The sequence below is a fragment of the Rhodamnia argentea genome, chromosome 9, assembly GCF_020921035.1.
Source record: "Rhodamnia argentea isolate NSW1041297 chromosome 9, ASM2092103v1, whole genome shotgun sequence".
NCBI classification, from domain to species: domain Eukaryota; kingdom Viridiplantae; phylum Streptophyta; class Magnoliopsida; order Myrtales; family Myrtaceae; genus Rhodamnia; species Rhodamnia argentea.
In genome coordinates, this window is record NC_063158.1 from 8,221,076 (window position 1) to 8,238,384 (window position 17,309).

Sequence of the window (17,309 nt, forward strand, 5' to 3'; positions counted from 1 at the left end):
ATGGCCGGCCAACAAGCCCCTTCTAGGCCATGGCTCCGCTTGACCTCCATGGCTCGCCCTGTCGTTCCTCCGGCTCCTGCTCCTCAGCCGCCGCCTCAAGCTCCTCCTCCTGCTCCTGCTCCTGCTCCTGCTCCTGCTCCCGCACCGCAGCCACGACCAACCATTTCGCTTTCCACATTCAGACCCACCGCTCCACCTCCACCACAACCTCAAGAACTTCCACCCCCACCGCCACCTCCTCCCCCCATGTCATCCCCTCCACCTCCACCTCCACCTCCCTCAGTGCCCCGTTCGCCACCTCAGCAACCAGTGGAACCACTGCCTGATGTGTCCACTGGCACCCTGCCCCGCACAACTACTGCAGTGACATCATCTCCTGTAAAGCCTCAGGTTCCTTCTCCGGCACGCAGATCGCCCGTTCCATCGCCCCCCAAACCTTCTATCATTGAGCCTACGATCGTAATGCCAGGGCAAATGCCAATGCGAATGCCGTCTCCTAAAGTTGTCAAGCCTGCTGCTCGGACTCCCCCTCAATCCCCTTCCGTGAAGCCAGTGGCTCCACCTCCATCCCCTCTGGTTCTGCCTCCCCCCCAACTGAGAGCTGATGATCAGCCCAGGATCCCCCAGGAGGCACAGCAAAAGACTGTCCTAGTTCAAGAAACCGTTCCACCCCCTCCCCCTAGCTACAGACTCCCATCCCTCAGTGGTCGCGTTTATTCTGATGAGATTCCAAAGGCCAGCATTGTTCGTGATACCAAAAATGGAGATGCAGAAAGGCACAGAGGTCCCCACCCCAAGAAGCACCTGGACTCTGGGGAGGTCCCCAGCATGAAGGTCATTACCCTTGCTGGCGAGAACAAAGGTGCAACGATGGAGCTCACACGTTCCCCGAAACATCCTCCTCCCCATCATCTTCTTCATAACAAGGCAAGTCCTACATCCAAGAGCAATGGCCAAGAGTCCAGAATCTCATCATTGCATAGCGGCGGTGGCAGCAGCAGCAGTGATGAAGGAAATCAGAAGATGCAGATGAAAGACAAGAGTCAGCAATCGAAATCCTTCGCCTCTCCTCCGATCAGCGCCTTCATGAACAGCAATGTGCAAGGCGTCAACAACTCCATCGTCTACAACAGCTCTTGCACTCACCACGATCCTGGCGTCCACCTTGCTCTCTCCCGAAAGCCATCCAACGGCTCCTTGCACATCAAGGACCTCGTCAAGGGGGGACACCAGCCTTGATTATTTGCGCGACAATTCCCTCAACATGAGAATGACCGGATTTGCATTGTTTATGTTTCCTATATTAAAAAGTCAGAAATTATGTTGCTACTGCGAATAACTGAGAGAGAGAGAGGTTCGATAAAAAGAAAAAGAAGAAGAAGAGTGGAGTGGATTCTTATTCATATTCTTAGTAGGACATGCCAGGCCCCTTCTAGTGGATGTCATGTCACCGGAGATTTCCCAATCTCCTATGTTTTATTTGGATTCTCCTCTATACTATCTATATGTGGAACAGTTATCCTGTCGTGAAATTTCAATAAACTTCCGGATTGCTATGTTTTATGATATGTATGGCGAGTCGTACCTATTTGATTGGTCATGGATTGATAAGCTCCAGCGAGCTGAAGGCCACGCTAGTTTCGCTATCGGACTAGATAGCACGTCCGTACGCAACTACATTTTTGCAGTCACCTGTTTGCAGCATTCTGGTTATTCTTGCTGGTGTCGTCACATGCCTTGGAGCTAAAGCAATGCAAAAGTAAAAAAAAAAAAGAAATTTGTTCCAGAATTCTCTTTAGAGGAAGGAGGAGAAGGGAAAAGAGAGAGATTCCATGTACGGCAAAGCCTCGCTTAAAGCCAAGGGTGGAATTGAGTCCATGTCCCATTCAAGAACATGAAAAAGGGAACAAGCTAAAGACACGGGATTCCTGGTCCTCTCATGGAGGCCAAGCTTGATCCTAAAGTTGAGATGTCATCGGCAGTACATGTCTGTTGTCTTTCTTCCACTCAGTTGACAGCGAAACGAGAATAATTTGCAGCAATTCGCAGTGAATGGTTTTTGCGTTCCACTTGAAACCTAAAAAAAAAAAAAAAAAAAGGGGTGAAGAATCATGGGCCTCGAGTGGATATTGGGCTTTACCCACGTTTCAGCTTGTACCTTCCTCGAGTGGATATCGACGTCCGTTACTTGATCCATGTCCATGCTTTACCAACGCAAGCCCACCGACTGTATATATCATACGAAAAAGGCCCGACGAGAAGCACACAACGTCCGAAGAAAAATGACATAAATGGTCCATGAACTTTCGCCTAATATATATAATCCCAGAACTTTTAATTTGTTTAATTTCATCCTCAAGCTTCAGCTCAATGTGCAACTGAACTTTTAATTTATTCAATGTGGTCCCTGAACTTTTTGGTCCGTGCTCTATTGAGTCTATGCACATGAACTTGAATTGATGAAACTATAACATTTGGTATTGTCATATTGTCTATGGACTAGATTGAACATTTACCAAAAGTCTAGGGATCATATTGAATAAACTAAAAGTGAATGGGCGACATTGCATATTGGGATGAAATTCAGGGACAACATTGAACAAAATTAAAATTTCATATACGATATGGTACATGAGCCAATATTCAGGGACCAACTGTGTGTATATAAGAAAAACACTCTTCAAATAAAAATAAGATGAGAAAAAACACGTTGGTGCCATTTGAGAACACATCCACATTTTCTTTGTACAATTAATAATAGTAAAAGAAGGTTCTCGCAAAGGAGTTGTGTAAATTCGTCAAACGTCTGGTGGACTACTAAGCCACTACAGAGAAAAGAAAAACCAAGAGAACCATGAGAATTGGGCTTCGAACATCTTCAATGATGAAAGAGGAAGTAAAAGTCACATGTTTATCAATTTGTCAATTCCTCGACATAAACATTCCTTCTTGAAGTTAAATGAGATAAGAAAGGAATGTAAAAGCAAACCGTTTTGAGTAGATATTCTCGTTTCCTTTTGCTATTGGAAATTGACAAAGGAAGTACACGCAAGGAGAGATAGAGATCGCAGATTGCCTTCTCCAAATTCTCGTACACGTGGTTTGGATTTGATGTGTTTTACATGAAAGACTGCCCTTTGCTAATCTGAATTTGAATCCGAGTAAGATAATTGTTATTAGGGGTGTCAAAAAAGCTCGCACCGGTCCGGCCCGAAAATTCACCCTAATTTTTGGGCCTTTCGGGCCGGCTTGGTACTGTTAGGATTGGGTCGGGTCGGGCCGGCCCGGTTCCGACTTTTTGTTTTCACTCACGTTTTCTTTTTAATTTATCTTATTTTCATTTTTATTATTTATATTCTTTCATTCGACGGACATGTCAAGTGATTTTGATTCAAAAAAAGAAAAAAAGAAAAAAAAAGAAACCGACCCGACTCGACCCAACCGGAACCCTCTTCGGGCCGGGTCGGGTTGGCACTATTTAGTTTCGGTCCGGCTCGGGCCGGGCCGAGACCCGGCCCATTGACACCCCTAATTGTTATCACATTCGGTGTTTGGGGACACCCTTCGAATCATACAAATTCAGATACGTTCAGATAAATTACCAGATGAAAATCTGGAAAAAAAGGGATAAATTCGGATTGGATAAGTAAAAAATAAAAAGAATAATAATAAAAAAGGAGAGGACATTGTAGGCATCTACCTCATGTCAAGTGGATCCAACTGGTCTTCTAGGAAGCGTTGTGATAGGCACCTGTATTATTGGAATTTGGGATGCCCGTCAAATCTTTTAATTTTACCAATTTAATTTAAAAAATTTTCACCTTTAATCAATTTTGATTAAAAATCGCCGTCGTGGACACCTGACGTCCTAAGTGGCACAGCCTCGTTGACGTGGATAATTTTTCATAAGATTTTAATGTTTTTTGAATTTGTTTATATATATTTTTTCTTTTGTTTCCTTTGATTTTCGTTTTTGTACTTTGCGGCGGGCAAGGGTCGCAAAGATCCGGGCAAGGCTAGGGTCGCCCGTGGTCGGTGAGGTGTTGCAGCCCTTGCCGGCGGCCGCAAGTGCTCGGTGACCCTTACCCTTACCGACCGCTAAGAACATAAACGGAAAAAAAGGGAAAAAAATGAGAAAAAATTAATACAAAATCCAAAAATATTAAATTATTATTAAAAATTATCGATGTCAGCACTGGTTGTGCCACGTAGGAGGACCGACATTCACGTCAACGATTTTTGGTCAAATTTGGCCGGAAGGACTCAATTAGCCAAATGTGAAAATGTTTAGGATTAAATTCGCAGAATTAAAAGGTTTAGGATTGAATCGGCAAACGTACAATAAATTTAGGATTTTTTGAATAATTTTTCCCCGCCTGAATGACGAATCTAACCAATGATTGCACGACCTCATTGACAAAATGATCAATATCGTGGTGCACAAAAACAGGATTTCGCCACGACGTGAGAATCCTCACAGAGGACACAGACCTATCGAGGGACGAGAGGAAGATGATGATAGAGAGGCTAGAAAATTTCGGCATCGCCGGCAATCTGGACCTCCATCATTCTGAGGCAACACATAGGGACGCCTGAAATTGCCCCGCCCCCTCTCTTTGTCGCGGTCTACGGATTTGCATCGCTGCTGCACAGTAATGTTGGCGGCCGCCGTTTTCGATTGCGGCCGCTGGGGCCGTGTGGACTCACACAAGCTGTTCTGCTTGGTATTAGCGAAATTCCTTTCACCAAAGGTTGATATTTGATTTTTATTGAATCGGGTTTTAGTGGCGATTTGGACTTGGAATTGGGTTCGCGTAACAAAGATGAAGAACACTAAATCTAGAAGAAAGTAAATGCAAATACTGGAAATAGACAAAAATGAAAAATTGAAACTGAGAAAACGCATTAATTTGTGTTCATGGTCAAGGATATTCTTTACAAAAATTCAACACAGCTTTATATAGCATACTATAAAGTATAACTGCTCATAGGCAGTTAGTATTTAAATTAATGGTTACAATTGCATCTCCAGAACATTAGGCTCCATGATCAGATGTTGGTCTTATCCACTAGCGGTTACAACTCCTCAATTACCATTGAACTTAACGGTTAGTCGATATCTTCATCTTCCATTAGCATCTTCACTTTGTCTTCTTCGGATTTAATTTGCAGTCAACCAAATTTGTTAAGTGATTCTCGTTGGTCGTACGTATGTCGACCATTATATAACATGTAAGTTGACCAATCACTATAGTATGTCGGCAACTATAAATGATGGTCATCAATAATTATCAGTCATCGATAAGCCTTCATATCGTACTTAACGCCGAGATCTATATCCATTCGGATTGCCATCAACGTCGATTAAAAAGGCTTGATCATTTTTTGGTGTCAACACATATATTGAGAAATTGGTTTAAGAAAGTCACCATGCCTCTGACAAGCAATAGGGTTCGAACAATCTGCTGCAAACAATGTTTGTTTACATATCGTCAAGGGACTTGGTGTGTTATAGTACTCATTTACATTGTATGGCATTAATTTAGCGGGAAATGATCCTGCTCACATGAAGTCAATCAAGCAACGTTTAAGCATGTGTTTCAACATCAAAGATTTGAACGTTCTCAAACATTTCTCGATAATGGAAGTAGAACGTGTTTCAACGTTTAATCATCGGTAGAAGCTTAGTATCGAGCAAGGTCTGCTACTTCTAGTGAATTGCTATGGCGTCCTAGTCATTTTTTGGACCTGCAAGTTTCGCATCCACAACCTATGCAGCCATATCATGATAACTAAGCCGCGATGCACATTCAACCTGTTTCGTTATTTCCTGAACGAAAAGAACTCATGGAAGTAGAATGTCATTTTGTTCGAGAATGAATACAGTCCTTTACAACATAGAATGTCATTTAGAAAATTCGATCTCCTTTCCTATCTCAGAAAATGTACATTTATGTGTTTACGAAGTTTCGAATCGTAAATATCCTTAAAAAGGCTTTGGGTTGTGACAAATTCTGTTCTTTGACAACAAGTTAGGCGTCATAAACCTTCATGCACCAATTTTAGGGGGTAGTAGCGAACGACGTGACCTGTAAGTTGTTGTCATTGCCAAAGTACTTTATTTGATGTTCCATATACTTTCCTGGGGTTTCCCTTTTCCTTGTATGGTTTAGGTATGTGTCTTATTTCCTGGTGCATTACATGTTGACAGCTCAATGAAGATTCAACAATTGAGGGCTCTTTAGAACGGACTTTGTTAGCATAATTTTTTTTTTTTTTGGTGATTTTGAGACTAACAGTAGGTTGTGAGCCATAAAATCTTAAAATAGTAGACCCCATAATAATTATTAATTATTTTTTGTGGCCGAAAACAGCAAAGACTGTTAGTATGATAGTTCTCATCTGGAAATTTACAGTATCACACAATGGTTGATAGTTATTAAAGACATGTAGAAACAAAAAGTGAAAATGTGCAGTAGCAATGAATTAGGGGAAAATTACCAAAAAAAAAAAGTAGTAAACATATTTCACTTATGTCAATTCAATCATAAACCTTTTAAATTAGTAAATTTATTCCTAAACCTTTTGACAGTTTACTAATGTAGTCCATCCGGTTAATTTTAGCTATATCACCGACGTGGACATCGATCGCCTTATGTGGCATCATTGGTGTTAACATGGAAATTTTTTTAATTTTTAATCCATTTTCTCTTTTCTTTTCTTTTTCCTTTATTACAATTGGCAAGGGCCCCGGTATCCTCGCCAACCACTAGGTGAGGGCTTTCAAGCCCTCGCCGGCCTTGGCTAATGGAAGTGCGCAGCAGAAACCCGATACCTTTGTCTGGAAAGATCATTAAGAGGGAGCCCAAATTCGAGCCCATTAATATATCTAATCAAACCCGCATTCACTTAAAAGTTTAAGCTAATGAGTTATGAGCCAACATGGATATATTAATTGCTTTAAACCACTTCAATTTTCAATGTGGAATTTCTTTAACACAACTCACTTACATGTGCATCCTAACAATCCCTCCTTCACGTGAGAGCTCAATGTTAGGTTCGCTCCTCCTTAATTCGGGTATCATTTCACATCAGCTTATCTCAAGTTGAATCTCCATCAAAACCCAACTTCATAACCATGAAGCCCACCTTTGGGCCTACTCGGTAATCTCAAGGGACACCAACAATCTGCTCTGATACCATTTGATGGGAGCGCACGTGCGAAGTCCGATACCTTTGTTTAGGGAGATCACCAAGAGAGAGCTCAAGTTCGAGCCTGTTAATATATCCAGTCAAACCCATAGTGACTTTAGAAAAGCTGAACAGAGAGCACTTCGGGACGACGGACTCTAGAATACGCGGAGATTAGTATTGGGTGGTCTTGGGCTCTCTCATCTCAAAAGCTAGCTCAAAGGGTGAGCCTTTCCCTTACGTTTATAAACCGACCACTAGCCCCTTTCATAACCGATGTGGGACAGCCCTCGCAATCTTCCCCTCACATATCGGGCCATGGGTAAAAAGCAGCAACAACCCGTATTTCTCTCGTATGATTGTTGGGTCCAGACTTGTTGGTAACCTTGGCTCTGATACCAATGTTGGATAGTCTTAGGCATCTATCATCCCAAAAGCTAGCTCAAAGGATGAGGTTTTCCCTCACACTTATAAACGGACCACCAGCCCGTTCCACAACCGATGTAGGATAACCCCAACAATCTCCTCCTTACACATTGGGCCATAGGTTGGAGGCAACGACAACTCGTATCTCTCCTGTGTGATTGTTAGGTCCAGACTTGTTGGTAATCCGGGCTTTGATACTAGTGTGAGTGGTCTTGAGCCTCTCTCTTCCCAAAAGCTAACTCAATGGATATGGCTTTCCCTTATACTTATAAACCAACCACCAGTCCTTTCCACAATCGATATGGGACAACCCCAACAATCTCCCCTTCACACGTTGGCCCATGGGTGGGAAGCAACGATAACCCGTATCTCTCCCGAGTGATTGTTGCATCCAGACTTGTTAGTAATTTGGACTTTGATACTAGTGTTGGGTGGTCTTGGACCTTTCTCTTCCCAAAAGCTAACTCAAAGGATGAGGCTTTCTCTCACACTTATAAATCGATCACCAACTCTTTCCACAACCGATATGGGATAACCCCAACACCGGCCAAGGTCACGGCCCTCACTTGTTGCGGGTAACGGCGGTGACCCTCGCCAGGTCCGGGTGAGGGTGCCTTGTTTAAGCCCTCATTGGCTGATAGAGAGGTAACCCTCGCCCAAATCTTGCGTGGGTCAACCTCTCGTCCGGCCTACGAGAGCAGCACTCGCCGGATTGGGTGAGGGCGACCCTCACCTATCCTTCTCCGGCCATAGCACTGGCAGCTTTGCACGGGACGATCAACGCTAACTAGACGGGCATGTCAACGTTTTTCGATCATGATTGGTCGGAAGGACTATATTAACAAATCATCAAAAGGTTTAGGACGTAATTGGCACAATTGAAATATTTATGATTAAGTTGGCACAATTGTAATAGGTTTATGATTTTTTTTTTTGTAATTTTTCATGTAAAAAATTACATAAGTGTTACATCCCAATTTCACATGTAAAATCTATAATATTTAAACATGAACTATAAAAATTTAACCTCTTTCTTTTGTACTTACACTTGAAAATGCTTGCCGTTAAAGACTTATAAAATCTGCAAAAGCACTGATTAGGAATGACTCAACAAAATTTTACACACACGGATATATGTCATGACTAATTTTATTCGACATAGCTTTCTAGAAATAAATTTGAATTAATGCATGCAATGTGCAAGGCAAAACACTAGCTTTAGTCTGATAACCACTTTAGTTGTACAACTAAAATCAAAGTGTTACGTAGAATTTTATTAATCAGTCTAAAATAATTCGTGTTTCAGGTAAAAGTATTGTCATTATCCGCATGTTGATTGGTCTAAATTCAAGATGGCGATAGTACTTGAATGATACAGAGGAGAGATTTTTCTCTTTCTAGCGTTTTTGCTTCTAGAAATAATTTCTAAGCAGAAATGATTCTTCTGATTTTGGTCCCGGGAATAGTTTCTGAACAGCCCTAAAAATTTATATTCCTAATCTCTTTTGTATAATTATAAAATATCAGTGGAGGCAGCGGGGACCGGAGGCGGCGACGACAAGTGACCGGCAAAGGCGGTGATTAATGACCGGCGATGGAATTGTGGTTGTAAAGACGAGCGTTAAGTTACACCGAGTTTATTTTTATAAAATGACATTGTTTCTCTTTTTGTTCTTGAGAATAAAAAGCTACTTTTTTTTTACTTCTTGTTTTTGTTTTCGAGAACAAAAAATCAATTAACGTACACTAATAGTTTTTTTTTCTATTCCAATGGATAAAAGAATAGAAAAATAGAGAATTAGAACCTTTATGAAACCAACCCTAATCATAAAAGTGAAAGGTTAAATCTTAAGTTGATGTTCTACATCATTCGTCGTCCTCTTCATCATCCTCTTCGGGTGTCTCTCTCAACCACGACACCATCAGAAAGAACTTGCAATTATTGTGAGGAGTCAACATAGGATTAATACCACAAAAAACCCCAAACTAGTACACATGTAACAAATTTACCCCAAACTATTTTTTTATTCACAAAAAACCCTAAACCGATACACTTGTGACAAATTTATCCCCGAGGTGGTATATCGTGATAAATTTACCCTTCGTTAGTTTTTATTAAGTCTAACCATCAAATTGCTGAGTTGGATGACACATGACATTTATTGGGATTTTTAATATCACGGATGTATCAATTTAGGATTTTTTGTGGTATTAACTCAATTTAATGGAGGGTAAATTTGTCACGGATGTACCATTTTAAGATTTTTTGTGGTCAAAATAATTAATTTAGGATAAATTTGTCACATATGTACCAGTTTAAGTTTTTTGGTAGTAAAAAAAATAGTTTAGCATAAATTTGTCACGGTTGTATCGGTTTGGAGTTTTTCATGATAAAAAAATAATTTAGGATAAATTTATCATAGGTATACCAATTTGAGATTTTTCATGATATTACCCCGTCAATATAAGAGGAGAAGTGGACGCTCATCTCTGAAAAGAAAGGAGAGGGTTAGAAGAAGAAAGTAGAAAAAAGAAAATGGGTACACCAAGTCAAGTCAGTTTAACTTCTTTTTGCAATGCTTGATAAGGATCCAAGCCCCTTTGTTTATCTAATCGGAGTAATTTCATAGTTAAAACATAAATTCGAAAATAAAGATTAAAGCGTTGTGGAGCCATGGGGTTTAAAGAAAATTGATTTGGAATAACAATTTAGTCGGAATGAAATTTTGAACTTTCGCACTCGAACTTTGGATTACATAAAGCTTTGACTATCTGTTTTGAACGAGCATTTTGTTGGCGCATAAGAGTCATTTTGCCAAAGACTAAGCTTAGGTTGGTTGATTTGTACTTGAGGTAGCGTTTTAGTTGATTTTTTACGTTGTTTCTCGCGTATTTAATAGGATTGCGAGTTCAACGGTTCGAGTAAACTTCGTAATTTAGTTTTAAGCTTTCTCGAGGGAGTGGTGCTTATCTATTCTTGGAATTTAGAAAATCATATCACGAATGTGATATGAACTAGTTATGTTATGAGTTATGAAATTGCATTGTTGTTGCATATAATCTGGATCACGCATTTATCATTTTTTGGTTATATACGAATGGTTTGAAAAATATGTTATGAAAGGTATTGTGAAATTTTATTTATATGTATTGCTTTTTGAATATAGTTTATGAAGTGAATTATGAAATGATTTGAGAAATACTTTAAGAAAGGTATTCTGACTAATGAATCGAGTTGTGAAAAACTATACACATGATCGCTATGAACCAGTTAGGAGTTTCTAATTATGCATACTAGTTTCAAGATATCATTTTATGTCGAGTTCTTGTCTGATAATAAATGGAGACCTTACGAATGGGGAATTTTGGTCGCTTTGTCATGAGGCATTGTGTCATGACCATGGTAGGATATTGAACACTTAATTGATCAATGTAATAGACTATTGACATATGTTTTAATGAAGATTGGTCAATAGACTTGACTATTCATGTTTGAATTGTGATGGTGGATTAAATGAGTATTTCTGATTTATGTAAAACTTTGTCAAAATAAAACAACTCATATTTGATTTGATATGTATTTTATATGTTGAGTTTGGATTATGAGCTTTTGGTATTGGTTTATATGTGCATACTGCATAGTGGATACTCAATCTATTTAAATGATATATACTAATAATTGAGTTGTGGTTACTCATATCGTTTGTCTTTAATGTTTTTCAGATTCTTCGGTTAGTGAAAGTAAGGTGAAAGTGCTACCAGCCAAAAAAACTTTGATGGTAGGATTTTTTAATATGAGTTAAGTTAGTTGTATATTTTTGACTTGTATATGATTGGGATGAGTTTATTGGGTTTAATTGTTAGTTGGATATGTACACATTCCTTTTGATGAATTATAGAAACTCTATTAGTATCGTAAACTTGTCGATTTATAAGAAATTATTCAAAAAATCCTAAACTTATTGTACGGCTGTCAATTCAGTCCTAAATTTTACAATTGTGCCAATTTAGTTCTAAACATTTTGAAAATTTGCTAATTTAGTCCTAAACATGTCATTTGTGTAAATTTAGTCTTAAACATGTCAATTGCGCCAATTTAGTCATAAATCTTTTGAGGATTTGTAAATTTAGTACTTCTAACTAATTTTGGCAAATAATCACCGATGTGGCTGTTTAGTCAATACCGGTAGTCCTACCCAGTATGGTAAGCGCTAACGTGGACAATTTTTGCAATTTTTTTTTTCAATTTTCTGAATTTTTTTCTTCTTTTGTTTTCTTTTCCTTTTTATTTTTTTCCCTTTTCCCGGCCACCAACCATCATCGGGCCTTAACGATGGTAGGGCATAGGTTGCATTCTCGGGTGACGGCAGCCCACGTCAGAGGGAAAAAGGAAAAAAGGAAAAAGAAAAAGATAATAAAAGTTATAAAGAAGAAAAAAATTGGGAAAATTCCGAAAATTGAAAAAATCATCTAGGTCGGGGTTGGCCGTCCCGACTAGACCACCACGTCAGCGATTGTTGGCCAAAATTGGCTTGAATGATTAAATTGACAGATCGTCAAAATGTTTAGGATTAAATTGGTGCAATTAAAAAGCTTATGACTCAATTACTGATTAATTGAAAGGTTTAAGACTGAATTGGCACAATTGAAAGATTTAAGACCGATTCAATTCAATCGCCATACACTAGAGTTAGGACATTTTGGATAATTTTCCCCCGAACAAGACCGTCTTTTTAATTGACATGATGGCAAAATAAAGTTCGTTGTTGAGCGATTATATTATCAAGGTATTATGGATGGCGGAGAAGCTTGTCGATTACCATTATTATCAACGACCATGATACAGGTAACGACATACGATGGTGACTGGTTGACGACTGATACTTAAAACAAAACCTGGACAAGTTCTGGAAACTAAAGACAAGGTGAAGATGTCAAGGAGAAGATGCAGATTGATAGTTGAGTCCAATGACAACTGAGGAGTTGTAATCGCTTATAGATAATGATAACGTGCGATCATGTAACCGAAAATAATGAGAATGCAATTGTAACTGTTAATTTAAATAATGACAGCTTGTGAGCGGTTGCACTTTGTAAGAAGTTATATAAAACCATTGAATCATTGTAAAGTGCATTCACAATCATCAAAACAAATTATGTATCTTTCAAATTCTCGCATCTATTTTCATTTAGAGTAATTAGTGCTAGTTCTTGTTACGCGATGTACTTCTCGTCTGAATTGCCACTGAACCTTACTTAATGAAATTCGAAGGTCAACTTACGGTAAAAGGTATTTCACTGCGTGGATCAATTCCCACGAAACAATATTGATCAAATTACAAGGCGTCACCTAACAAGTCGTATGCTATAAAAAATTCCTGAAAATGTCAGTGACAAAGACACTTGGGAGAGTAACGAATATTGACGGACTCTTGTTTGTGTTTTGATTTCCATATACCATAACAAGATTAATGCACATCAGATTGAGATTAAGAAGGTATTATCTGTCGAATATCTAAATTCGATCCTATCAATGATGCAAGAAAGTAATGGAAATTCGCACAACACAATAATTTACGTGGTTCGGCAGCGAAGATGTTCCGCCTACCTACGTCCATGGGGATATGAGTCTGTTTCACTAATAACGTAGAAAAGTATATAGCCGCTCTTTCTCACACCCTCTCTATATAATAGAGACATGTTCCGCCCTAAATATATATAGCGAAACCCTACATGGCACAAATTACAAAATTGCCCACATAGCCTAAAATATTTAATTTTCCCATAAAAATCATTCTATAACTGAACATAAAACGCCTTTGGCGGCTTGGGAGCGCTGCCCCCGTGCTGTCCGGTCGCAGGGGGCCTTTCGGAACCGCCTCATAATCTCTTGGATAACAGAATACAAGACATCAACTTCAACATTATCCCCAATCGACTTTTTTCCGAGACTATGAAGGGATATCCTATGGAATCACTAAACGCATCTTCTATCCAATTACCTTGAGTTTGGAGGCACGAGACGATGTCTTGCATGCCCAACCAAAGAAGTGTTCGTCGCAAATTGAATAAGTCCACGACCCAGAAAGTGCCAGAAGAAAGGGATGAACTGTGAATAATCCCTGCCCTACGACAAGAAAAAGGGCATGAGCTATGCAATGTCCTGTGTTGTGAGAGGTGGATTGACGTAAATCGATTGGCTTCTACCAGGGGCGATCGGTTCTCGCTCCGATCCGGTCACACTCTGGAATCGAGAACCCAACCGGGAGGACCTGTTTCGAGTTTCAAGAACTGGGAATCGGAACGGACTATCCCGGGACCAGAGCGGTCTGGTTCCCAAGCGGTCCAATCATTAGATCGGCCGTTTTTTTTTTTTTTTTTTGTAATTTATCGTTAAATTTTTCTTGTTAATCTCTCGTTAATTGCATCGCATTGTCGCTAAACCTGAAAGTCATATTAAGCATCCTAAGTATATTAGGTTTAGGTTTAAGTTTACATTTAGTGATTTTTTTAGAAAAATATTATTTAGTATCGGATCGACCGTAATCGGTTCTAATTTTATAGAACCGGAAACTAGACCGGAGCCTTCGAAATCGGACAAATGAGCTGATTTGTTCGATTCGTCATGCTCAACCCTAGCTCCTACGCCGGCTCTGGACATCAAATCTGAGAAGATGGGAGAGAGAGATACACGGATAATGTGTCGAATGGATCAGCCTCCTGAGCTCCCATCAATTATTGTCATCACCTATGGTTAAACCTAATCTGATGGCGATTAGACATTAACTAAGGAATCAGCTTAAAGGGCACCGCTTCATGGAATGTGGTCATTGAACAGCTTCCGTGCAATACTCATTATGCTTCCACAGCCTCTCTAATCTTTTTCTTGCCTGGCCTTATTTTTGCAAACTCACTCCTTTATCGTACGGTATATGATAAATCACATGCAATTCTTTCCTGTGTTAATACAATTATCTCGAGATGTATTAACCGCGCACATCAACATCTTCGATGCCTTATAATTAGGTTTTAGGGAATCAATTTTGGCCGTTATAGAAAAATTAGATCGAGGCTCGAGTGTACAAAATTACAATATAGATAAAAGTCCATAGAGCAGCACATAAAGTTCATCTTTATGCCAATTCAAGAAACTTTCTTTCTTTTTGGAGGGAAATTGTAAGTATTGTAAAGTAGATGAATTACAGCAGCATAGGGGCATCTCTCAGTATTACAAAATGAGCTAATAATTCGAAAAGATGGATGTAGGAAGTCTCCATATAATACCAATACAACGTTTGTCTAGGAAGATCTGATTTTTTTTGTAGAGCGAAGTTGATCTATTACATTTTCACGTACCTTAGCCATAATAATATGGAACTCAATTGACTTGTTATGAAACCGTCTCATATTGTGCTCCATCCAAATGCAATATATGGTTTCTAGGACGGATAACTCAAGGAGTCTGGCAGCCAATTCATTTTCCTCTGTTTCCATAATCATCCATTGGAGTTCCTCATTCCATCCTCCTAAAGGGCGCCATATCCCATGCCGTGCTGGGATACGGCGCCAATTCAAGAAACTAATAACAAGAAAAGTTCCTTTTTACGCGAATAATCATTTGGGGAATGTTTGTGGATTCTATATATGCATATCAAAGTTAAATTACATCTTCCTTAGCAGCATATAAAAGGGTAAACGGGCATGTCCAAAGCTGATCCATATAAGAGAGTATGAGCCTTTCTTTTATTCTGATGTACATATTAACTAGGGCAAGAAATGTGGTCCCACAACACATAGAACTAAAAAAACATGCTAAGTTAAAAGCAAGTGGGCGTTTTGATATTGCCCTTGCGAAGCATATGCCTGTTTGCGATAAAACAAAACGGATAAATGCAATCCATCCATCCCCGAACATCTTTAACGGGGATTGGATCAATCATCAAACTGAAAATAGTAAAGAAAACTCCATGATTTCTCCCTACGTGGACCAAAGGGAAGTGATCTTTTCCTTTGTAATTTGCATAGGAATTGTCGTCTTGCGTGGAGCTTGGTTTTCGCGGTCGCTGTCCTCGTCTAGGAATCGAGAGGGGGAGCCTGTTCTGCGGGATTAATCATCATCTTTACGAGCTTGATTCGTTGGGGCGTCCGTGTCATCACTCCCCCACATTTTTCACATCAATCTTACGATGGTGTTCAGTTTTAGATCCTTATCGGTGCGGACTCCTTAAAAACATAACGTTACTGTCAACCGTCTTGATTATCACATGAGCCAAACGAGCGACAACAATTCCCGATCAGCTTTGTGTACACGTAGGGCGCTTCGTTTTTGTAATCGGCTTTGTTCCCCTTGTCTAACCCATGCAACTTCCAAAACTTAAAAAAGAATACTAACTCCATTCCTATCATTACAAAGCTGCACGCCTGTTAAGAATCCCCTCGTCTAATTGTCTGTTTATTTCCTATATGTAGTTGATATTGTGAGTGAGGATGCTGACAACTACATAAGTATACGAGTGGCAGCTCGTCTTAAACGACCTGCTCAGGTTATTTGCGCGACGACGACAACACTCTCCCAATCATGCCTCCAGAGGCAGCACGACAGACTATTCGACTCTTGCGGTACCAGAGATTTTGAAGCGATACAAGCCTCCTTGGTAAGTGGCGTGGAATTACCTCGAGTTTGCTCGATGTTCAGCCGTGAAAAGGTTCATAGTGAACCAAAGAGAACACGACAGCATCTTAGCTACAACAAACACCTTTCACTGTTCGTGCACTGGGAGTACTGAATAGGAAGAAGGGACCGCGGTACAAATCAAACCCCCGGTCATCAGTGACGCTCGGCCGGGCCGACCAGTGATGCAAATTACGATTACTATAATCAGACTTGTTGACCCCAAGTTTTTTTTTTTTTTTTTGGTCGATGTTAACCCCGAGTTGATCCATCATCATATGTCATTTGGACAGTTCCCTGAAAACCATGGACTCGTCGCTAGATGTACACATTTCATTGGAGAGGATGGAAAATGACCCCGACAATCCAAACTGTCTGCTAAATAATCTTCACAGATTGATTTCGATTTTGCAAGCGCATTAGTTCCACCATATCCCATAGAGCCTCCACCAGGCACTGGCTCCTGTTTATTATGTTACTTACTCGGTTCTATCTTCCGTTGGAGCTTCCAGGATGAAGTCATAGCTTAACAAGCCTCGACTGCAAATTCATCGTTACAAGAAACCTCGATCGCCTTTCTCCTCGACTCGTTTAGACGTATGACTCTTACGTTATTAGGAAAGTACGCCGCAATCGCGACGAATGATATGTCTAAAGAGATGGTAAACATTCAAAACCACGCTTTTTGGGTAAAAAATATTCTACCACATCTGACATCGGGGTTTAGCATTTACGCACACACTATTAGAATGGCGATAGCAAATCTACTTGATTTAATTATATATCTATATTGAGCAAACATTTGGCTTTGTTAGGCAAGTTACATTGAAGACTAGTATATGGTGGCGGCGGATTGTCGCAATCAAGGTATCTATGAATAAATTTCTCGTAGGTTTTGGGCCTCGTTAGTAATTAGAATTGCGGTGAAATGCCCTGCCTCATGAGTAAAGAGCAGCTTATTCTCTCTCTCCCATGCGACGCCGATTGCGTCGAAGACATGGTGGGTTTGCACTTGCACAAG

General features: G+C 39.9%; 1 protein-coding gene across 2 annotated transcripts; it reads left to right on the top strand.

The window, feature by feature from the left end:
* On the top strand, nucleotides 1-1,568 carry LOC115744440 (SH3 domain-containing protein C23A1.17). Of its 2 annotated transcripts, XM_048285439.1 has the most exons (2): nucleotides 1-211; nucleotides 260-1,568. In XM_048285439.1, the coding sequence occupies exons 1-2, from the start codon at nucleotides 1-3 to the stop codon at nucleotides 1,237-1,239; spliced, it is 1,191 nt and encodes a 396-aa protein (XP_048141396.1). In that variant the 3' UTR covers nucleotides 1,240-1,568. The 2 variants fall into 2 exon arrangements, with proteins under 2 accessions (XP_048141396.1, XP_048141395.1); XM_048285438.1 differs by having other exon boundaries at nucleotides 1-1,568.
* The last annotated feature ends 15,741 nt before the right edge of the window (nucleotides 1,569-17,309 follow it).